This window comes from Physella acuta, unplaced genomic scaffold, assembly GCF_028476545.2.
Source record: "Physella acuta isolate Inbredline_101_S28 unplaced genomic scaffold, ASM2847654v3 ptg001168l, whole genome shotgun sequence".
NCBI classification, from domain to species: domain Eukaryota; kingdom Metazoa; phylum Mollusca; class Gastropoda; family Physidae; genus Physella; species Physella acuta.
In genome coordinates this window covers 2,473-27,892 of record NW_026732685.1, presented here as the reverse complement: position 1 = coordinate 27,892, position 25,420 = coordinate 2,473, and the positions used below count along the sequence as shown (strand labels likewise).

Genomic DNA, 25,420 nt, shown 5'->3' with positions numbered 1-25,420 from the left:
AATATAAGTAGAATGCATCATCGATAAAGGTGTCTGTTTGTCATAGCTAGATTTTCGAATTGATGGTATTGCCGATAACGATGCATCAATTGTAATATATATATATATATATATATATATATATATATATATATATATATATAAATTGTTCTCTGCCTACATACTATTTTACAGCTCTACACATAGTGCAGATTCTCTCCAGTAGCCAATCAGACAAACAAAAAAAAAATATTCAAACATGTAAACAAACTTGAGTTTTAGTAGTATAAAGATAAATAGTTCATATTTTTTTTTGGAAAACCTTAAAGGGGAAAAATATTCAAGAAAGATAATTACCATTTACCGTAACATAGGCGCTAGCAGTTATCGACCCTGTCGTCGTAGTTACCACACATGTGTACAGCCCGGCATGCCTGAATTGAGCCGCCATGATGTACAACATGCCAGATTCTTGGTTCAGTGAGAAAGGCTGTAGTAGAAAAGGAGAAAAGTTTTTTCATGATGATGAAATAATTTTTTCCCAAATTTTTTATTTGAATAAAAATATCAATAAAATGTTTCAATAAACAAAAGGTGCTTGAGAATTATTTTGAATTGCATGAGGAAGAGAAAATTAATATACTAAACTAAAAGAAAAAATATTGAAGAAATATTTTATAGATATGTTGTGTTTATAAAGCTTGTCAAGAAAGAGTTGAACAATAGCAGGTGCACAACTGTCTTACTCCTAGCACTTTTACACTCTTTTTATTTTAGTACTTTTAAAAGCTTTTTAAAGCATTTTCTCTACTCCTTGGCACAATTTGTACATATATTTAGCACCTGCACATTGCGTTTCCCTTGTGATGAGAAATAAGTTGTAAATGAGCGTTTCTTTAGAGACAGAGAACATCAGAGTTGAGAATTTTTCACAACATAAACACCATCTATGTATATAATTCTTTTCTTGGATACCCTAGAAAACACCAAGCTGTAAGCGCGCCTATCAGCCCCCTTGCTTCCTCTCTAAGCATATCCCTACCCCTCCCCACCCCCACTTGGTCTGGTGAGCTGTGGTTCACGCTAAATGTGTACAATCGTAGAGCCGGGTTTAGTGACGGCTATTACGGGCAGATAATTTAGTTTCATTTTAAACTTAGGGGAGGTAACTAAGAGGAGGCTGCTTTCACGGGAGGGCGGGGGGGGGGGGGGGGGGGGGGTAGGGTAGGGGTTGGGGTTGGTTGAAAGGAGGGTGGGGGGTATCGTCCTTAACGACCTACTAATAGTGTTTTAAAGCAAATATTTTCAATGGCAGCATTGGTACTGTCGAATTCACAAATTATGAATTACTGAAAAGTAGAAAATAAAACAACTAAATAGCGGCGTATGATACGCAGCGGGTCGGCTCGTGAGAAATATGCTGCCACTGAAAATATTTGCTTTAAAACACTAAACCCCCCTTTCCTCCCCCCCCCCCCGTGAAAGCAGCCTCCTCTTAGTAACCTCCTCTAAATTAAAAATCGTTTCACACTAAATTATCTGCCCCTAATAGCCTTCAACAAACCCGGCTCTATGATTGTAAACATTTAGCGTGAACCACAGCTCATCAGACCATGTGGGAGGGGGGGGGGGTGGTAGCTATGGAGAGGAAGAGAGGGGACTGCAAGGCGCGCTTGCAGCTTGTTTTCTAACGTCTCCCAGAAGAGAATTATATATATCAGGGGTCTCCAAACTGTTCAGTCCGAGGGCCGCATTAACTATCAAATTTCAGTTTGGGGGCCAGTTTCTTCCCCGTATGTCAGGGGTGGGCAACCTTTTGAAGCGGAAGAGCCAAAAGTTACAATTTTCAAAATTTCCCTGGTTTTAAAGAGCCACTAACATTTTTTTATTTCAAATATTTTATTTTTTTATTAAGATTATTAGTATTTGTTCAAGGAGCTGGAGAGCCGCATCTTGATATCAAAAGAGCCGCATGCGGCTCGCGAGCCGCAGGTTGCCGACCCCTGCCGTATGTCTATGATTTTTCTGGGCAAAGTTCCTCAGCAATCACCGACAAACGATTCTGATATTTACATTTGTGAACAAAAATAAACGTTCCAACGTATCTGTAACCTGCGCCGCTCATCATTGATTCAATTGAGTTTAAGCTTAAATATAAATCCTGTTTTAGATTTGGTTACTGGTTTTATAATTTAAAATAGGATAATATATAATTTTTAACTTAATTAAAGTAAATTTTTTTTGACAAATTATCAAATGAAATAAAATTCACATTATTTGTAAATAAAGAAAATATTGATGTCTGTTTTTTCTTTGGTAAACTCTAAATTGTTCTTCATTTTATTTATCTCTAAAAACTTGGGAGCAGGTTATCTTTCTTGGTAGTTTAAAATTTACGAATGAGAAGGCATTCATAATGAATGTAAAATAATATTCTTTTAATTTTATTTATATCTATTAGTCTACAGTTATTAATGCGCTGTTATTTTTTTTTAACTTCTTGTATGCAGAGTTTGGAGGAGGTATTGTAATTGTGTTGAATAATTAACAGCTTTTGCGACAGTTTTTACAGTTTTACACCACCCTGTGGCGTCGTATATATGGGGTAGGCTATATAAAAGATGTTTAGTAATCGTGCGAAAATTTAAATGGGGTGTTTGACAAATTTTGACGTTTTATTATCTTCTTGAGCCAGAAAAGTTTAGTTTTTCAATCTTGCCTGTATGAATGTGTGTGTGTGTGTTAGTGTGTGCGGGCGAGCGTTAGTTGCGTTTCAATTAGGTTGACGAAATTTCGTAAATAAGTATTATATCGAATGAGTAGTTTTCTATCAACTATTGAGTATTTCAGATATTCGGAATTGGTACTTATTCTACTTTTGGCTTCTTAAAAGAATATACCTAGAGCTAGGTGGACGAAATTTTACGTATAAATATTACACTGTATTCGCATGTTTCTTTCGGTTTTCCAACGCTTTCTGAATAGGATGTCTGATAACCAACACGCACTCATCTAACATGGTATAACGTACACGCCCACCTACCATAGCGTAATGCGCCTTATCTCGACCTTGACCTTCAGGACTGAAATCGATGACGTGCGAGAAGAACATCCAGGAGTAGGTCACGTCCATCTTGTTGACGTCATAGGACGCGCGACAGGGGAGAACACCAGTAGCGTTGACCTCTATGACGAGGTCAGTGGGAGTCTCGACCAGCACCATCTCGCCTGATGGTAACATAAGGATGGAAGGAATTTAAGACTATTTCAAAAAGGGAAAGGGGAGGGGGGGTCTCGGTCAGCACCATCTCGCCTAATGATAACATAAGGATGGAAGGAATTCAGGACTATTTCAAAAATGGAAGGGGGGCGAGGGGGTGTCGAACAGCACCATCTCGCCTGAAGATAACATAAGGATGGAAGGAATACAAATAAAACATTGTCAATGTTTGTTGTGATAGGGTGGTAGTTGTATCAAGACTAGAACTATCTCGCCTGATGATAACATAAGGATGGAAGGAATACTAGACTATAAAAATGTGTGAAAAGGGGAGGAGGGGGGGGGGGGGTCAAACAGCACCTTCTCGTCTGTTGATAACATAAGGATGGAAGGAATTCAGGACTATTTCAATTTGTGAAAGGGGGGGGGGGCGGCTTGACCAGCACCTTCTCGCTAGCATACAGCTCAAGTATGGATGCATTATAAGACATTGTCAATGTTTGTTGTGGTAAGGTAGGTATCTAGACTAGCACTATCTCAACTGAAAAACAAACATAAGTATGGAAGCAATGTAAGTCTATGTTAGTTAGATTACGTTTATAAGAAATCTGGAATTTCTATTTAAAAAAAAAGTATCGAATGAAGAAATTTTTTTACTGTTAAGTTAAAGGTTGGTTCCACCTTCAGGGTAACAGTATATGATCAAATGGACAGAGTTTTTGGTCAGAGGAAACGGGGTTTGGTTTAATACCCGTTAAGGTTATGTCTCTTCTATGATTATGGTTAGAGTTAAGGTTAGAGCAAGGGTCAGTTAAGATTAGTGAAATCAGTACAATATGTCTTGGTTGATAAAAGTCTCGAGTTCAAACCCTCTGGCAGATAAGGCTCGATCCCCTCCAACACTAAAAATTAAGAACGAAGAAGAAGAAGAAGAAGTACAATATGTAATTTAGATCCCGCCTTGCTGGCGACAGTTAATCCATGAAGTTAAAAATAAAATATATTTACCTTGTATCATCAGCAAACAGCTTGACTCTGCTTCACCTAGATCGTTAGTCGCCACGCAGGTGTAGATCCCAGCGTCGGCCTGTGTGAGGGCTGTCAGCTCCAGCGCCCCACTGGGCAGAACCCGCCCCACCTCGGCGCCATTTTTCACCCACTTGATGGTGGCACGGGGCGCCGCCTGGGGGAGGCAGGGGATGGTCACGTTACCCCCCAGGGCGGCTTGTTTAGACGCCTCCACCGGGCTGGCCCAGAAGGTCGGAGCTAGAGCTGTGGGGGTGAAAGGGGAGGGGAGGGGGTGGACGGTGTAATTTGGGTCAAAGCAACTGGTTAGTATTTCAGGTTTTGATTTAAAAAATCCGATAAAAATTATACAAATGTCTGCCTGCAGAGTTTCTTCCAGGCATCTCTTCGGCGAAGAAAGTCTACCGCCCCCCCCCCCCCACCTCGAACGAAATGGAATTTATATAGAAAATATATACTTTTACCAGTGTCATGTTGACCCCCCCCCCCCCCCACCCAGGAGAAAAAAGTCTCGAAGAAACTCTGCCTGCATGCAATACCTCAACTTCATACAAACACATCACATTGAGAACTGCATATTCATTCTTTGTGGGATATAATTTTTATATAGCTGCGTCTAACCTACTCCCAATGCTGAAACCACTTAGGGGTCATCCATAAATGACGTCACGCTTTTTTTGACGATTTTTACCTCCCCCTCCCCCTCCGTCATACGTCGTCACAAAAAGCCAGACCCCCCCCCCTAAAATGACGTCACACCTCAACCTACAACCCCCCTCAAAATTGCAGTAAAATTTTTTTTAAAACATCGATATTTTTCTAAAATCTTGTCTAAACTGTTACAATTTATTAAAACAGTTATCTAAAATGTGAAATAACGTCTAAAATTCGTTTTCTAACATTGCTTTTTTATAATGCAAAAATGTTACGTCGCAACATCTGACCCCCCCCCCCTCCCTCATCACACATCGTCACAAAATTACGGATCCCCCTCCCACCTACGAGTGTGACGTCATTTATGGATGACCCCTTAGACAGCTTAAGTCCTTTAAAGATCCCTCACATTGTTGAAGATAATTTGTTCCATATTTTTTATATATAATTAAAAGCTGAACAATGTAATTGTGTGTCGCTCTAGAATCTTCTGAACATAGCCAAAAACATTCAGCACATATATTGACACTGACACTACACATAGATTACACTTGTACATATCATATCAGTCATATACTTACATACGCCTACATTTTATGCAGCGTTAATCCTATCTTACACATATATGTACTTTAACACACAGTACATTTACATACATCCTGGCTATCTTACACTTACATGCACTTAAGCAAACGTACACTTACATACACATCAGCTAGCGACACTTACATACTTTCGATGTAGCTTAAACTTACATACATCTTGGCTATCTTACACTTACATAATTTCGATGTAACTTGCATACATCCTATATCGATTACACTAACTTAGGTCTGGACTTTCTTACATGCACTAAATCAAATGTACACTTACATGTATAATATGCAATTACCTTACACATAAGTACATCCTTGCTGTCATACGCCAACATACTTTTGATCTAGCTTAAATTTAGATACATCAGTGACAGCTTACACTTACATGCATCCTGACTATCTTTCACTTACATGCACTTAAGCAAACGTACACTTACATACTCCACAGCTACTAAGCACTTACATACTTTCGATCTAGTTTACAATTACATACATCCTGGCTACCTTACACTTACATACATCTTGGCTATCTTACACTTACATATCGCCACATCAACCGAACACTTACATACTTTCGATCTAGCTTACACTTACATACATCTTGGCTATCTTACATTTACATACATCTTGGCTATCTTACACTTACATATCGCCACATCAACAGAACACTTACATACTTTCTATCTAGCTTACACTTACACACATCTTGGCTATCTTACACTTTCATATCGCCACATCAACCGAACACATACACACTTTCTATCTAGCTTACACTTACATACATCCTGGCTACCTTACACTTACATACATCTTGGCTATCTTACACTTACATAAAGCTCTAAGCTGAGCACTAGATCTTGCTGTGCCATGTATGTTGGTAGCCTCGCATTGATAAACTCCGTTATGTTTCTTCGCCTCCACTTTCTCAAAATTCAAAATATTCCGAGTTACCTGAATCGTAAATTAACATTTTTAAAAACTTCATAATTCATCTTATATATAGATACTTGCAATTAAATAATATTAATCACTTAAATCCTAATTACCTAAATCTTAATTACTTCTAAAAACTAATTTCACAATTACCTAGATCCTAATTTAGCGAAGTATTAAATTTCTTTTCTTATCATAGAGTTTTATTTTATCCTGCACTTGATATATCCATACAGTAAAATCGAGCTGATTTGTTTCCGAAAGTTTAAATGAGAAATTGTGTCTTAGATATTTGTGATATTTTTATAATGTAATCGAGTCTTACCTGTTTGTTAAATATCTTTTCTTTAAGAATCGTCAAGAATAAATTACTTTCTGTTATTTCGGGAATATTTATTCTGCGATATTTAGTCATTGAAAAGCTGTCAGTCAAACTTTTTATGAAACTACGAATGTTGACCTATCCCAATACTATTGAGACCACTCTACCTTCACATAAATCAGACGACTGGGGTTCAAGACTCCTCCCCCGTCCTTACATTTACGCCATCTTGAAAACGCCACATGACTTTTATCCAAAGGCTTTTTATCAAAGAACCCCCCCCCCCCCCACCTTCCGACATTCCGACATACCTTTACTCCGTCCAGTGACCCGGATGTGATGACGTCACCGTCCTTGTACCACTTGTAGGTGGGTTTCGGCACCCCAAGGGCGTTGCACGTCCAGGTCAAAGGTCGACCTTCATCGGCGTGCTGGTTGAGGAGAGGGTAGGGGAAACTTGGCCGGGCTGGGGAGAAATTTGGCGTCACGGTTATGTCAAGTTTCCTTGTCAGAGCTTATTATCAGGGGTGGAGATCAGAGCTTAACATCGGGGGGGGGGGGGGGGGGAGGCGGAGATCAGAGCTTAAGGTTAGGGGCGAAGATCAGAGCTAAACATCAGGGGTGGTGATCAGAGCTTAAAATCAGGAGGAAAATCAGAGCTTAACGATCAGAGCTTAACTTATGGGGCGGCTATCAGAGATTAACATCAGCGGAGCTTAACACCAGGGGCGGAAATCAGAGCTTAACGATCAGAGCTTAACTTATGGGGCGGCGATCAGAGATTAACATCAGCAGAGCTTAACATCAGGGGTTGAAATCAGCGCTTAACATCAGAGGCGAAGCTACATATCTGGACTGAGAGCGGGGATACGCAACAGGCACCAGTGGAGTTATACCTACTTTATCACCAGTGGAGTTATACACTCCTTTATCACCAGTGGAGTTATACACTCCTTTATCACCAGTGGAGTTATACACTCCTTTATCACCAGTGGAGTTATACACTCCTTTATCACCAGTGGAGTTATACACTCCTTTATCACCAGTGGAGTTATACACTCCTTTATCACCAGTGGAGTTATACACTCCTTTATCACCAGTGGAGTTATACACTCCTTTATCACCAGTGGAGTTATACACTCCTTTATTACCACCGGAGTTATACACTCCTTTATCACCAGCGGAGCTGTTGTTCATTTATCAGGGCCGGTGCTATACATTTTTTATTAAGTCCTTATTTAAACGAAATGTCCTATAATAAGAAAATGTCTTACATAGAGCAAAATGTCCTACATTACACAAAATGTCCTACATTACACAAAATGTCCTACATTACACAAAATGGTCTACCTCAAACAAAATGTCCTACATCAAACGAAATGTCCTACATTAAACAAAATGTCCTACATTACCCAAAATGTCCTACATCAAACAAAATGCCCTACATCAAACAAAATGTCCGACATCAAACAAAATGTCCTACATCAAAAAAATGTCCTACATAAAAAATTTCCTACCTTTCAAGCCCAGGTACACTGTCTTGTTTGCTCTACCGCTGTCAGACTTGACTATACACGTGTAGGACCCAGTGTCCTCTATCCGAGCCGACGGTAGGACCAGGACACGGTTGTAGTCCTTCGTGTAAGCCCGGGGGTGGAGGGGTCCGTCCTCCCGCACCCAAGAGTAGTAGAGGGGAAGCCTGCAGGCAGCAGTAGATGGGCTTGTCAGTTTGTGGGCTTGTGAGTTTGTAGGCTTATGAACCCAAATGTGTGTGTGTATGTGTGTGTGTGTGTTTGTGTGTGTGTATGTGTGTGTGTGCGCGAGCGCAGGTAGTTATGTGTGTGTAAGTATAATTGTCCACAGACATGTTTTCATTATTTTTGCCTACATTTCCTCATAGTCTTTATTCGAAAATATTTTTTTAAAAACTAATTATATTAATAAACTCATTAGTTTATAAAAAAATACTGCACTCACTTATGAGAGGAACAACTCAATCATACCAAAACATTTAACCAGTCATTCGCAGTAGCGACACATTAAGTTTTTTTTTAAAAATTAAATTAAAAGGGAGACATCAACGCTATACAAGTTCCATAGACTCTAGTTACCTCCCGTATGCCAGACATTCGATTTGAACCTCGTCCCCTTCCATTGGCACCAAGGGAAAGTACTGCGGAAATCTGTCTTGTATATCGGGCCCATAAGTGTTGGCATCTGCAATAAAAATGTTTTGTCTTCAAACCCGAGTCCTCTCATAATAATTTAGAATTTCATTGACATAAAAAAAATAAATGAAAGGGAGACATTTTTAGTTTTATAATTCGGGTCTACTGGCTATTCAAAAAAAAAAAAATAAAAAAAAAAATAAATACAAAATAAATAAATAAATAAATAAATAAATAAATAAATAAATAAATAAAAAATGAAGAAGGAAAAAAAATAATGTTCTCTAAAATCACTTCCAAAGACAGCTGGACAGTGCTTTTACAGTATAGTTACTGGGCTTTGAATGTCGTAGAAACATTTATCCTAATCTGTTTCATTTAGCGGTTTCCAAATGGAAAATACACCAGAAAATTCGCTGATATATGCAAATATATATGGAATTTACCTGATTTATAGTTTATTACTAGATGCGGTGTTTAAATAACAATTTTTTTTTGGTTTGAATATAGAATTGTTATTACTATTTCTCATTTTAAAAAATTATTCAAGGTAACCAAGGGACATAATATCTAAATTTGTTCATAAGATTCTTAAAAGCACATAAATAAATAAATTAAAAGAACAAGCAAAATTTTTTATTATAAAATGTTAAAATTATTAAAATTTGTAAAAACTTTTTTATAAATTGTTTTTACTTTTACGTTTTAGAAATAATGTTTGACTATAGTTTAAATAGGAAACCACTATCCAATTTAACTAATTGTTCTTATGAATAAAAACAGTTCATTGTAATAGTGTTCAGGCTTCATGAAGATTACCGTTTTTATAATAAAAGTTCCGAATCCTTCCCCAAATTCAAACTAATGATTAACTACTAATTAATCAATAATAAAAAATTTCTGGTTTGAACAAACTAAGACTGAAGTATTAGGTCATTTAAAGGAGGTCTGACTTTCTTCTAGACCGGCGGCCTCCAAACTACAGCCCGCGAGGTCCCCTCATCCGGCCCGCGGAGATCCCCTTTTCCACGGAAAAAACGTTTGTTGGTGATGGCTGAGGAACTTTGCCAAGAAAAATCAAAGACATGCCTGGAAGAAACCGTCCCCCGAACTGAAATTTGCTAGTTAATGCGGCCCTCGGATTGAAAAGCTTGGAGACCCCTGGTCTAGGCGATGGCGTGGTTGCAGTGGTGGTGGTGGTCGGGGGGGGGGGGATGTAAATTATAAAAAGTGTGACCTCATTTTCGGAAGAGAACCCCCCATGTTATCGCCAAGATTTGTTGTGGATTAAAAAGTGTGTATATTAACGCTTCCTTTTTATACCATGTTTTTGTGTGTGTTGAAAACAACTATGTCTCGTATACTTTGGTTTGAATGTTGATACATGTTTCTCTATGTTTATCATGCTAATTCAGTGACGTAATGGGAAGAGCAGATCACTCCTGGCTTACTTCCGCCCTTCACCTTGAGGGGTATACCCAAGGACGTCCTTGAGGGCGCCTGTGACAAGGTCATGTCCTTTCCATTCCCTGGGGTCATGAAGACAATACAGAAATATTCGGCTCTGGAAGAAGAAAAAAATCATGCTAAGTCGTACATATAGGATAACTGTACTGTTACAGTCATTAATTGTACATTAATAATACATTGCTATAAAGATTTTGTTGTTATAAATATAGCCATAGCAAAAGAACGACACTTATACTTATATGTTATTGTGACCATATCTAAACTAATAAAATTAAAAAACTATTTTAATGTTCTATTCTTCTTCTTCGTTCTTAATTTTAGTGTTGGAAGGGATCTCCTCCAACACAATTAAGTATACGTGTCAACTGGTTATGCGCCATTGAGGCAATTTGATTTCAGCCTACTTTTCTTTTTGAGTTTGTTTCCATAGCCTTTGTACAACCAAGAACTAACTACAAGGCAGCAGTTGTTTGATTTCGGAGTTGTCTCTCCTAGAAGAGTGGCTGTCCCCAGCTAACGAGCCTCATCTGCTCGAGGGTTCGAACTCGAGACTTTTTAGCAACCATGAGCTTTACCGACTCGACCACGCCGATAGCATTATTTTATTGCTGAAATTGGACAAAGAATCGATGCTGTTCTTGCTGGAACATAAAACATAGCTGTGGCTCTATAAATGTGATCAAGTTCCTAGTCCTGGTTCAGCCTTAACAGAAAATCGGAGAGCGATACCAATTCAAATAATCGATTCCCGAATTGTCCACCCTCTCATTCCCAGTCAACACTTAACCATAGTTTAAACCTTAACGTCCCAAAAGACGATGGACACTTCTCAGCGGACCAAGAACTAACCCTGAATTAAACCCTAACAAATACACAAACCCTTAAAAACACTCGACTTACTGGTCAGCATGTCAAAAACCTAACCCTGAATTAAACCCTAACGAAAACACAAGCCCCTAAAACACTTGACTTACTGGTCAGCATGTCAAAAACCTAACCCTGAATTAAACCCTAACAAAAACCCAACCCCCCTACACCTCCCCCCCCCCAAAAAAAAAACACCCTACTTACTGGTCAGCATGTCAAAAACCTAACCCTGAAAAAAACAACACCCGACTTACTGATCTGCAGGCTGGACCTCTGAGATGTATAGCCTCCCATTTCTAGACAAGAAGTACTGGGCGTTGAACTCTGGTTTAATGAAGATCATGTCTGTCTTGTACCAGGTGTAGCTTAGCTCTGTAGAGACAGTGATATGCTGTTTTAATATGGGGCTGTGCTTTACAAGCGGAAAGCAGAAGTTTAGGATTAATAATAAGCGTACTTACAAGAACCCACAATGTTTCTATTATTTTCTAGTATTTATACTCCATAATATCGTAAAAAAAGGGGACTCTGTTATATTTTGCCAATATTTAGCTGCTTGATACAATAATAGAACATTTTTTAATTAATTATTTAATTATTTATTTATTTATACTTTACGGTGACGAAACAGTTTTGGGGAATCGAGGGTATGCGAATAGTGAGATTATGACTGTAATTTTACTGTGTGCGGGAAAATAAAATCCAGTTGGAAAATGTAATGATTACATGCTAATGATCCATTCATATGCATAATTTATTTACCAAAACATTAACTCTACTTCACCTGTCCCCTTTTTGGTCAGGAAGGGATCTATATCCAACAGCGTTAGAGACAAATTACCATCTGAATTATCTCGACGTTATTGAATCTCACTATGGAAGGAGGTATAAAAGTTGACATACCTGTGTTATGGGCAGGGGGTTGACACGTGATCTCTATCCCCATGTACATGACGGCGTCTATGATGCTGGGTTGGACGTTTGAGAACTGACCTACATCTGGAAAATTATGTGAGTGGGGGGGGGGGGGGTATGTGGTCAAGTAGGCTACACAATTAACATACTTAAAACACATGTCAACACACCCTAACACAGTTTTACATAAACATGCACAATGCACACGCTAATTCTTCCACCATAGCAAGTTCTTATATACGAATGTACTCACTTTAGCATTGAAATAAGGTAGAGAAGGGGGTGTGTGTGGGGGGGATTATCGCACCGGTTAACACCCGTACTAGGAACGCCATTGTGACATAAAATGCTCCTACCTCACCCATACAATACACATCTATTGACATGATTCATTCTTTAACGTTACACATGTTGTATAAGAATTATGTATATTAGTTTAAAGAAAAACTTAACATTTAATTTGAAACTTAACAATAACATATAAACAAAAACTACAAAATAACTATCTACAATGAAAGCAGTACTAACATCCATACGAAACTTGAATAGGGTTGGACAAGGCGGTTCCTAAAGGGTTGGAAACCTTGCAGGTGTAAATACCAGAATCCAACTTTTGGTCGGGCTGTTAATGTAATGGTCAAATTACCACACAAAAAAGAGAAACATTTTATTAATAAATCATTATTTTTAAAATTTAAGAAGGCAGTGTTATTATTACACTATCACTTTTAATATTTTTAACACAATCAAAATTTTTAATATTTAAAAGAACATTCTATTTAAGTTTTTTTTTTAAATTACATAACAAATATATTGTTTCAATAAGTGACTATAAAAAATTAACTAAGTAAAATTTGCATTTTAGAATCAAATTAAAATCTAAACGAAATGTACATCATAGCAACTGAAACCTTTTAAAATAACTACAGCAGACAGAAGACGCTCACTAAAGCTTACGTTGGTGATTGTAAGTCTCCCATTGGAGATGGCGTACCTCGTGCTTACGTCCGGCGTGATTTCCGTCTTCATGTTACTGGGGATTGTTCAGTTTATATTTTCACAACCACAAATAACAGGAACATAATAAATAGCCCTATTACATATTGAGAAATAAATACATTTTCTATTCTTTGTATATTTCATAGTAACATATCAAGCAGGCATGGTTATTGTTTGCACGGATATATATATATATATATATATATATATATATATATATATATATATATATATATATATATACATAAACACAGATATATATATAATATTATATATATATATATATATATATATATATATATATATATATATATATATATATATATATATATATATATATATATATATATATATATATATATATATTTATACATATATATATATATATATATATATATATATATATATATATATATATATATAGTAAAAGAAAAGTAAGTATGTAACTCACGAGCTGTCAGATCCCCTATACCAACGGTATTCAGGTGAGGGGTTACCTGAGGCAACACAATCCAGCACCACCGTGGTCGTACCGGTGCCGTATTCAAAGAACACCACGTCCCTGGACTGGTAGGTGATGTTTGGCGCCATCTGTAGTAGGCTGACGTCACTGATGCCAGTACCGTAGGCTGTAGGAGGGGGTGGGGGGGGTTCGAGGGTAGGGATGCAAGGTGAAAATGGTATTCAATGAATAGTTGGCACTAGAAATTTTTTTAATAATTTCTGTGTTTAAATAAGAAAACAGAACTTTCAAGATTTAGGGAATATACTTGTCAACGTTAACGCTGAAATAGCCATCAATTCGTAATTTCTTTTTCTTATCCCATTTAGAATACCCCAAGTAATATTTGATATATCTGAAGATTTGGAACATATCTTTTATTGAATGTCGTGGATATTTTTATATATATTGTCTGAGAGATTCTTCTGCACAGTATTGAAATCTGATAATATTTTGTGAAATCCTATCACTCAATATAAAATGTACTCATCAATTTTTCAGAAACCTCACCATAAAACTTTGATAAACAATATTTCGATATTTGTAAAACACAATCATACAATATTTTAGATATCTCACTTGCAATATTTTGGATTTCTTACCAAGCAATCCTATGATTTTCCAACCACATGACAAACTAAATACCCCACAGTTCAGTGTAAAGAACTTAATCCAACCATCCAATATTTTGAACACCTCAACATATAGTTGAAAAAAAAATGCTCACTATAAAGTAAATTGAAATCCCATTATTCAATATTAATAAAAACCCATCATCCAATATTTTAACCCCCCCCCCTCCCCCCTGTCCTACCTCTCCAAATTCCCCACAAATTTCTCTACTAGATACAAATGTACCTACAGAAGTCCCGAGCCTGCTGATACATTTTCCAGGTGTTTACTTTGCTCATCTCGCACACGAAGTAGCCTGGCTCGACAAGACGCATCCATCGCCAGCGGTACTCATTCAGGGAATCTGGAGAGGAAAGGTAAAATAAGTCCAATAGAAAACTTTGCAGGAAATCGTGTTTTAGGTCTATTTTAAATGGTACACTTTATTTTAAAATAAACCGGGAGTGATCTCCCCTAAATTTTCTCGGATATTCTTATATAACACTACGTGCAGTAGCGTACGCAGGGGGGGGAGCAGGGGGAGCGGCCGCTCCCCCTCTGGCCATTTTCAGCAAAGTGGCGCCTTTTTGGAAAATTTTTAAACTCAAAGTTTTAAACAATGTTATTTGTTAAAAAATATTTTTGGTCGGCACATCTGTCTAAATCACAAGATTTCTTTTCATGCAGCAATTAAGCATTATTGTACTAGTCTAGTAGTGTCTACGTTTACAACACGTATTAACAGCTGCATCAGTTTGCCATTCTAAAAATAACCATTACGATGCATTGCAATGTTTAAAAAACCTCTACGGGTAGTACCGCTTGGCAAGAGGGGTGTTAAGTTTAAGGCAACTGTATAATGTATTTGCTTACGAATAATTGAATTAGAAAATGTTATACATGAAACTTCACACATAATTACTTTATATATACAGTTTGAATCGTGTGATTAATTTTTAAAAAATTACAATACAGAAACAAATACAACTGATGTGGCACCTCTATTTAAATTTACTTATGGGCAAACTGCGTAGCGGTGGGGAAATTTTGACACGATGAAGTAGTAGTATTCTTACAGTTTGTGCGATAGTGATTACGATTACAAATTATATGAAACAGTTACAACCCCCCTCCCACATAGACCCTCTGTAAAAAAAATATTGTCATAATACCACTGCTACATATTTAAATCTATTTCTGAATCAGTATACATGTGTTAAATTTTGAGTAATTTCCATTGACCGGAAGTAGTAATTTACGCTACTTCCAATTTCTCAAAAAACTAATGTAAATTTTTAAAGTACTAATAATATTGCGCACTATTATGCACTTTTTTATTTGGCGTTAACTTGGTGTGCAATTCTTTTGTTAACGAGATTTTATTCTATTTTTAAACCTTAAATTATTTAAAATGGATTATAATCATGTCTATAGCCCGAGTTCCTGTCCCCTGTTGTTTTATATAAGGATATTCGAGAAATATATATATATATTTTTTTTTTCAAAATTTATATATATGAGAATAATAAACAAATTATACATTTAGCATTTTCCATTTTATATATATATATATATATATATAGGTCTAGGTCTAGGTCTATGTATGTTTAGAACAGTCATCTAAAAACTGACGATATGTTCACTCTGAGTTGGTTATCTCCCCCCCCCCCCCACCTCACCACCACAATTGTGTATAGCGACATTAATGTCACATCTAGGTATACACTGGGTTGGATAATTGACCTTAAGTGACCCGACAGTGGTGAATGAAGTTGACCCCCCCCCCCCAAGCCACCCCGAACTGATCTGTTAAGTACATGTAGAAAAACGCGTAATGATGTACCAAAGTACCATGCCGCCAGAAAATTAGCTTTTTAAACGTAAAACTCTGTGAATATTGTTTTTGCAATTACCAGTAAAAAGGTGTGTGAGCAATACAGTGATCTAACCCATACCTATCACTATATTAAAAAATCATCTTTAAAGAACACAAAGAAGCAGTCGTTAATTAAAATATATGATCTGATCTAAAAAAAAACGATATTTAGTTAAATGTAGGCTGTTATTCCGAATGTTCTTCTATTAAATCGAAAAGCGTGGTTTTATACCAACTCTAATTTCAAAAACTTTCATTATGCTGTAATACTTTAGCATTTATGGTGAAGATATATTTAATTCTGATTATAGACAAAAACATTTTTTTAAACATGAATAGTGTTAAATAATTTCATTATATTTTAAAGTAATTATTTATTTGTTTTGACATTTATAATTAAATGTGTAGATTTATACATATTTATATTAAGAGAGTGATTATTTCCCCTATTTTACTTGTCTTAAATAATTTCCCAGGAATTATTATGTAAGAAATTTTTTTTACAAGAATTACAAAACAGATTGTGTTACGTTCATTGTTTTTGGTTGTAGTGTGTGTATATTTTGTTTGTTTTTTTTTTGTTTAGATTGATATAATTTATGTTTTGTCGGCCTACAATATGGGTTTTTTCTTATTTCTTCAGAGTGCTTCTTTCAATTTATTTTACATCATAGCGAAGTAATGACATACAGAAAGTAATTATATATATATATATATATATATATATATATATATATATATATATATATATATATATATATATATATATATATATATATATGTATATAATACACGTATATAGAACGTGTTAAAAATTCGGCGCCTTTTTTTGCACTTTTCGCTCCCCCTACAATGAAAACCTGGATACGCCTCTGACTACGTGTGATGACAACTCGGGATATAGACATGATTTTTAATTACTTAAACTTTTAAAAATAGAATAGAATCTTTTAGAAAAAAGAATAGCGCACCAAGCGAACGCCAAAACAAAATGTGCATAATAGTGCGGAATAGTATTAGTAATTTATAAATTTACATGCGTTTTTTGAGAAATCGGAAATAGCGTAAATTACTACTTACGGTCAACGGAAATTACTCAAACGTTGTTAGAAGGCAGATAATTACATCTTTTACTTAAATGCAAACCTTCATTTATCTATCTAAAATAGAACTCAAGTTAAAGGTTTTTTAAAAATTCAAAGTAGAAAAGTTCCACTTCCGGTTATCGGAAATTGCTCAAAAGTTGATACGGAGCTACGATTTTGTTAAATACTTATATATGAAATTTCATCAACCTAGCTGTTACGGTTCTCAAGTTATCGTGTTTAAAGACACACACACACACACACGGACAAGATTGCTAATTCATGTTTTTCCAACTCAGGGAGGTGTAAACTTCGAGATTTGATTTCTCTACAATTTAAGCAAACAGTAATAATATATACAATATGGTTAAACTATTTCAAATAACAATTTTTTAAAATAAACAAAAAAAACACCAAAACACGGTTTTCTTTAATTTATGTTAAATATTCGTTAATTACTAAAATCTCAAGCGAAGACAATATAATAATTATTATTATAATGGAGGTAAATAGTGAAATTCTGACAACGTATCGTAAAAATTGAGTTATGTCCCCTGCTAACCTGAGAACTTGTATGCAATGACGTTGTACTCGCTGCCCGTGGCCGCGTCCTCGTACGTCCGTTCACGGCTGGCGTCGTCTGGGAAAAAATCCGTTTTGATCGGACTCTCATCCGACTCCCAGAACATTCTACCGGTCAGGTCTCTGTATCCGCTGGTTAGCCAGGGGTGTCTGTGTGGGGGAGAGGGGGGGGGGGAATAGGATGTTTAGTGAAATTGTAAATGGTGTGTTGGTAGATATAGTGGATATATATAGATGTTATGGATCTCGGGTTATTATATAGGATGCTTACGTACATGAAAAGTCTTAGTTTTGTTGTTATAATTGTATATTTTATTTTGGTCAAAACAAATATTACGGGAATGGCGTGGTCGAGTGGTAAAGCATACGACGGCTAACCCGAAAGATTGAATCCCGGGCTGGTCTGTTAGACGTCTCTGTGTCCATTTAACTTTGTTAGAAAAACAAAGGCTGCTGGACAAAGTGCCGACCACACAATCCCTCATATGCCGAGGTAATTGAAAGAGATGAAATCTACTTCATCTATACCATGTGTATTTGCAACGAACGGGAAAATTTGTTAAAATGAGAACAAATATTCCGGTAAGCAAAAGGCGTTAAATTTTCATGGACGTAAGAATTATTCACTTAAGTTAAAAGTGACTATCTGCGTGCATGTAACAGATATTCGGGAAAATTAGGACTGTCTAGACAGAAAAGCATAGCGTGTTTAATTTTCGTGGATAGAAGAAATACAAGAGTAAATTATAGTTGATTATTTTTTTAAGTTATTGTGGATATACCATTCAACAAATACAAAAGTTAATTATAGTTGTTTTGAAGATTTGTGAACTTTTAAAATATACAGGTTAAGTATTGATGTCTAGTTATTACTGAAGTCAACAACAATACATGTAATGCAGCATTGTCATGAGGTGTAGAAAATACAGGTAATTTATGGCACATCAGTGAGCTATAGTGGGTTGAAGGCTGGAACTAATATACAGGTAGGCCTACAGACGGGCTGTACTTTTTGGATTATGGCAGCGCGTTCGTGCTGTCGAGGGGATATCTAATTTACACAATTACAGGTAAAATAACACTGGCTTTTTCATTTCTCGCATGCAATTCAAGACAGTGATTATAAAATGAACGAGGTGTTTGAAGATTGAAGCGTTTCGTATGGCTGATACATCGTTCGAATGTCAAAAAAATAATATAAATATACACACACATACACACACACGCAGACACACACAGACACACAGACAAACACACAGACAAACACACAGACAAACACACAGACACACACACGCACGCACGTACACACAGACACACAGACATATATATATATATATATATATATATATATATATATATATATATATATATATATATATATATATATATATATATATATATATATATATATATATATGTGTGTGTGTTCGGATACAGTCGTGTTCGAACTTCGAGGTTCGAGTGTACAATAAAACACCCACCGTCCCGTGTCGTAAGACGTCAGCCACTTCTGCACAAAGACGTGCTCATCAGCCGTGTCGATGGAGATCAGTGAAGCGTGAAACTGCTGGCAGTAGAAGGTCGCTCTCTGCTGGGTCGCTAGCTGGGTCGTCACGAAGTTGTAGCACTGACCCTGGTTCTGGTACCACCCGCTCGGACAGTCTGATGGTGGTGGGGGGGGGGGGGGGAGAAGGGACATCAGTGTTGTAATGAAGACTATACAGTTTTGTATAGAAACATAAACTCAAATTCATTTAAATTATTTCTGTTTATTAATTAATTAAATTAGATCTTCTTGTTCTTTTTTTAACCGCTGTTGAACAACCAGCATATTTGTTAATTTAAAACGTACCAGAAACAAACAAAGAAAACCACGGATTTAGAAATAATGAAGTTTTTAAAATTTTATAAAAAGTCACTTTACACTAAGCTTATCTTAAATTTGTTATATTAGAAAAAAAAAACGAAAAAATAATTCGATATTTATTATGTTACTTTAAAATTATTATTTAATTATTATTGCTTGGCTATAATCTATAGATGTAATTATCATCTTTAGCTCAGAAGATAACACTTAAATTCAAAAAGCCATGGGAGCTGTAAGAGCTGTTTAGCTGTGAATCTAACCTGACCCACCATCGACAGCTTCCGTTTTAGTGTCCTGCACCGTCAAAGCCAGGAGCATGAACCACAGACTTCCCAGCATGATTCGTTCCCACGACCTCTAGCTAGCAGTCACCACTGTAGTATCATTCGCCACTCAAGGCCCGAACAAATCTTGCACTAAGACAGACACAAACGGACAAATTAAACAACAACAACAATGGGTTTGTGCTAATACGTCAACAAAACTTAGACTTACATAAATATGTCAAAGCTGATGATAAAAAAATTTCCGGTATTTATGTGCGATTCGTTTTAAACTAACGATACCACATGAAGGTATCGATACAACTTTTACAACAATAATCCATGAATAAAATTTTTTTAAATTTTAGTGTAATTAACGTGACATTTTTTTTTCCAATGTTTAGTACGGTAGGTATCAGTTTGCAAGCTCTGTTAACAAAAGCAGGTGGATTGTTAAAATAAAAAAGAATATCTTCGTTTAAGGGAAATTAATAAATGTTGGACTAAAATCAACGCGTGTAATCATTAAATCGACTCCTACCATCGATATGACATATATATTAGCTGTTATGGCTAATTCAGCATCAACCCTAGTTATAGTCTGAACACAGAAAACATAATCGGATCTTTGTTGTAGCCATGCGCTCAACCGGCTACAAGACATTACCCCTCGGAAATTACCCCCCGAACATTTCCCCCCGTATTTACCCCGGAGCTAATACCCCTGTCAATTACCCCCATGTCAATTACCCCCCACCCCGGGAATTACCCCCCCCCCCCCTCAAGTTAGAATCCTAACTCTAACTAGAATTCTCTACATATATACTACTTTAATCCTAACCTTAAGAAAAAGACCAAAAGCAAAGCATCCATCTTAGCTTATAACGTAACACAAAACCAAAACCAATGCTAGACATTGATTTAAGCCTAGCCCTAGCCCTAACCTTAACCTTAACCCTAACCCTAGCTCTAACTCTAACTCTAACTCTAACTCTAACTCTAACTCTAACCCTAACCCTAACCCTAACCCTAACCCTAACCCTAACCCTAACCCTAACCCTAACCCTAACCCTAACCCTAACCCTAACCCTAACCCTAACCCTAACCCTAACCCTAACCCTAACCTAGACCCTTACCCTTACCCTTACCCTTACCCTTGCCCTTACCCTTACCCTTACCCTTACCCTTACCCTTACCCTTACCCTTACCCTTACCCTTACCCTTACCCTTACCCTTACCCTTACCCTTACCCTTACCCTTACCCTTACCCTTACCCTTACCCTTACCCTTACCCTTACCCTTACCCTTACCCTTACCCTTACCCTTACCCTTACCCTTACCCTTACCCTTACCCTTACCCTTACCCTTACCCTTACCCTTACCCTTACCCTTACCCTTACCCTTACCCTTACCCTTACCCTTACCCTTACCCTTACCCTTACCCTTACCCTTACCCTTACCCTTACCCTTACCCTTACCCTTACCCTTACCCTTACCCTTACCCTTACCCTTACCCTAACCCTAACCCTGACCCTGACCCTGACCCAAACCCAAACCCAAACCCAAACCCTAACCCTAACCCTAACCCTAGCCCTAGCCCTAGCCCTAGCCCTAGCCCTAGCCCTAACCCTAACTCTAAACCTGTCCGGGGGGGGGGTAATGTCCTTCTGTGTGTGTGTGGGGGGGTAGTTGACAGGGGGGTAACTGACAACGGGGTAATTACTCCGGGAGGTAATGTCAGGGGGGGTAATGTCCGGGGGGAGGGAGATAATTTACGGGTGGGGAAATGCTCTGTTCCCCCTCAACCATAATCCTAACTCTAACAATATACCACGGTACGGTTTAGTCTGGAAGGGGGGGGGGGGGAGGCTGGGGTAGAGTAATTTTTCGTTAACCTGAAAGTCTCTATATTTTAAATTTTTGTGCTCGAGTCCACCCCCTCCCCCTCCCTCCTTCATCTTGGATTGATATTTACAATACAACTTCTTCATATGCCGAGGTAAAATAAACAGATGGAATCTATTTATTTTTATTTCTATTAAGTTTTTTTACATCATTTTACCAGCAGAAAAAAAAACAACAGCAAAACCCATGTAACATACAGCTAGCTAGACACAGTACGGTAAGTTATTTTAACGACTTGAAAAGAAATACGTAGACAGACACTCCCGTCCAATTTATCAAAACAAGAACACTGAAAACAAGCAATATTTTATAGAAAACATTTGCAAGAAGAAGCAATATATCTTTCCTGTTTATCGCGTTAAGTAGCAAGCGTAGAGTGGTGAAGAGTGGGGTGGGGGGGGGGTGTAGGGAATATGTGGGGTGGGGGGTGTTGTAGGAAATACGTGGGGTGGGGGTGGGGGGATATAGGGAATATGTGGGGTGGAAGTGTGGACTGTGGGGGAAAAGGTTTGACAGAAGTCATTGTGTCAACGTCGACTAGAACTAACACGGGAGTTATTTTTATTTATTTATTAAAAAAAGTACAACTGAAGTTTAATTTCATTAACTCGCACAATAAAACAATTTATAACAAAGTTGAAAGAACTACAAGAGAAAAAAAAAACAGTTAAGAAGTTTAAAAAAAAATATTGTTATGAGTTAGCTCAACTACATTTTATTTTGGTATGTTTACAGCCGCAAATATACCGTATAAAAACATCGACCATCACACAACACAATGTTTCATACTTCGTGCAACAGTATCAGTGTTTCTTCTAGACTTTTTTCTCTGGGGGGACAGGGGGAGGGGCTGACTATAATCTTTCTATATAAATTATAATTAGTTCGGGGGGAGGTTGGGGCGGTAGACGTTTTTCGTAGAGGGGCGGGGGGGGGGGGGCCTCCCCCACACCTGAAGGAAGAGATAACTGGAAGGAAACTCTGAACAGTATGTATGTAAACAAAATAAACTTTAAGCATGGAACTAAACACCATTTAAAACAGGACACAATACACAAATCTAAGCATGACAAAATTTCAATAACACAAAAATACACCACTTTAATGATGTTACCAAACATCAATCTAAGCATAACACCTAAACATCATACAACCATACTAAGCCAGACACCCTAGCAGAACTTTCAAGTATAACACCATGCATAATACCACAACACCAATCTAAGAATTACACCACTCTATGACATAAAACAACAACACCAAGATAGGTTTTTTCAAACACATCGCCCTATACCTACAGCTACATATAACTTTCTTCCAACACAGAATACACAAACACCATTCTCCTATATTTACAGTTACATAAGAGTTTTTTCCATCATAGAATACCCAAACAGCATTCTTCTACGCTTACATTTACATAATAATTTCTTCTATTACAGATGATCCAAACACCATCCTCCTTTACTTACAGTTACATACAGCTTTCTTCCAATACAGAATACACAAACACCCTTCCCCTATACTTTGCAGTTATATAAGACTTTCTTCTATATACAGAATGCCCAAACACCATTCTCATATACCTACAGTTATATACAACTTTTTCTAACACAGAATACACATATACCATTCCCCTATACTTACAGTTTAAAATGTAATCCTTTCCAACACGTCGTCTTATAAATCCAACACAGATTTAATTTAATAACCTTAATTAATCCCACGATAATCTACTCCGAATCCTGTCATATAAAATAACTTGTCGTATAATTTTACTATCACGCGTCGTGATAATTTTTTTATAATGAAGTATGGAAAACAAAAATGTTAAAAATAATTAGGTTTAATTGAAAATTTAAAATTAAAACAACCTCAAAACGAGGTGTCTTCCATTTCAAAATTAAGTTTTATGCATACGCGGATATTTATAATACAGCCCGTAATAAGGGGAGGTAACTGAGCGAGGGGCACAACGCAAGGCTGCGCGACAATGTTTGCACGGAGTAGAGAAAAGGGCACAGATTTCAAGGTCACGTGATCAATCATTAGACAGCAGGAGAAACTCATTTAAAAGATTTTTTTACTATTAGCGTTACCCGTCTTCAGGAATAGACTCTTCCGATAATAGGTGTGTTAGGTTGTTGGAAATATTTTTTTATATCATGTTTAATGATAGTGTCAGAATTTATGGTTAAGGCTATGCTTGTGCTTTGGTTATTGTTTGGATTAAGGATACGGTTTGTGTTTACTTCGAAGAAGAATTAATATTAAGTTAGTTACTATAAAGCTTACACCCCTGCTTAAGAAGATTCCATTTTATTTTTTGGCATTAACGGACGCTGGTGTAGCGATTTTTTAAAACAAAATCTGTTGTTTTTTTTTCCTACTATTTTTCACAAAGGGATTCTTTATGTAAATAGTTACAAGGACTAGGTGAATCGGACAGAAGGTGAGGGGGGGGGGGTCTATTACATTTTCGTGGATTGTTTTTTTCTTAGGCAGTGGAAAGTATTTCCGTTTACTTAGTGACGAACGTAGGTACAAAGTTGGTTGAAATATTTTAATTGTTCTCTCCCTTGACAGGTTTTAATTGTAATTCCAGCGCCATGAAGGCGACCGCGGGAATTTTTTCTTACCTCACAGTATATGAGAGGGTAACTGTAGCATATGGTACATACAATGGTTTGGCTACAGCACAATCCATACCTACGTTATGTTCAAATATTACCTCACAGCAGGGGCGTAGCGAGGGGGGGGGGGGGCGGGGGGTGCGGACCGCACCGGGTGACACCATTTAGGGGGGGGTGACACCAAGGCAAAAAATAGTAAAATATATAGAGAAAAACTTGAGGGGTGGTGCAAATCGAAAGTTTGAGGGGGGGGGGGGGTGCAAATCGAAAACTTGAAAGTTTGTCCCCGGGAAGGGTCGCAACGTCTCTGGTGGGGGGGGGGGGGGGGTGACACCATTAAGTGCCGCACCGGGTGACACCCGACCTCGCTACGCCACTGCCTCACAGTATATGAGAGGGGCACACTGTAGCATATGGTACATACAATGGTTGGGCTACATCGCAATCAATACCTACATTATGCTAAAATCGGTAATTGGATTTAACAACAATCAATAATTTGATAATACAGTATTTTATAATCGCGCTGCATTAAAATTATTGATTGGGATCAACTCGAATTAATTACAAGTAGTAATCGACAAACACCATAGTAATCATTGGCGTAGCCAGGATCGTCTCAAGGGGGGGGGTCCAATTTTTACCCGGGGGCAAACTTCAAACTTTCGATTTGCACCCCCCCCCCTCAAACTTTCGATTTGCGCCCCCACTCAAACTTTCGATTTGTATTTGTAGCCCCACTCAAACTTTCGATTTGCACACCCCCCCCCCCCTCAAACTTTCGATTTGCACCCCCCCCCCCTCAAACTTTCGATTTGCACCCCCCTCATACTTTTTATATATATAACGAGGGGTCTATGGGGGGGGGTTATGACCCCCCCACTAACCCCCCCCTGCCTACGCCACTGATAGTAATAATTGGATTATATTACATTACATTCATTGA

General features: G+C 37.3%; 1 protein-coding gene across 1 annotated transcript in view; it reads right to left on the bottom strand.

Moving 5' to 3' along the window:
• Positions 1-23,568, bottom strand: part of LOC131956674 (contactin-like) — a 32,888-nt gene extending 9,320 nt beyond the window's left edge. Inside the window, exons 1-18 of the mRNA XM_059321217.1 lie at positions 23,489-23,568; positions 19,943-20,089; positions 19,288-19,468; positions 17,787-17,956; positions 14,514-14,627; positions 13,601-13,778; positions 13,108-13,183; positions 12,679-12,772; positions 12,139-12,234; positions 11,490-11,607; positions 10,350-10,462; positions 8,842-8,947; positions 8,248-8,429; positions 7,042-7,196; positions 6,306-6,426; positions 4,208-4,471; positions 3,023-3,207; positions 337-469 (exon numbers count right to left, since the gene is read on the bottom strand). Coding sequence (XP_059177200.1) covers positions 337-469; positions 3,023-3,207; positions 4,208-4,471; positions 6,306-6,426; positions 7,042-7,196; positions 8,248-8,429; positions 8,842-8,947; positions 10,350-10,462; positions 11,490-11,607; positions 12,139-12,234; positions 12,679-12,772; positions 13,108-13,183; positions 13,601-13,778; positions 14,514-14,627; positions 17,787-17,956; positions 19,288-19,468; positions 19,943-20,012 — 2,356 coding nt within the window. The 5' untranslated portion in view covers positions 20,013-20,089; positions 23,489-23,568. The remainder of the gene's footprint in view (positions 1-336; positions 470-3,022; positions 3,208-4,207; positions 4,472-6,305; positions 6,427-7,041; positions 7,197-8,247; positions 8,430-8,841; positions 8,948-10,349; positions 10,463-11,489; positions 11,608-12,138; positions 12,235-12,678; positions 12,773-13,107; positions 13,184-13,600; positions 13,779-14,513; positions 14,628-17,786; positions 17,957-19,287; positions 19,469-19,942; positions 20,090-23,488) is intronic.
• Positions 23,569-25,420: the final 1,852 nt, after the last annotated feature.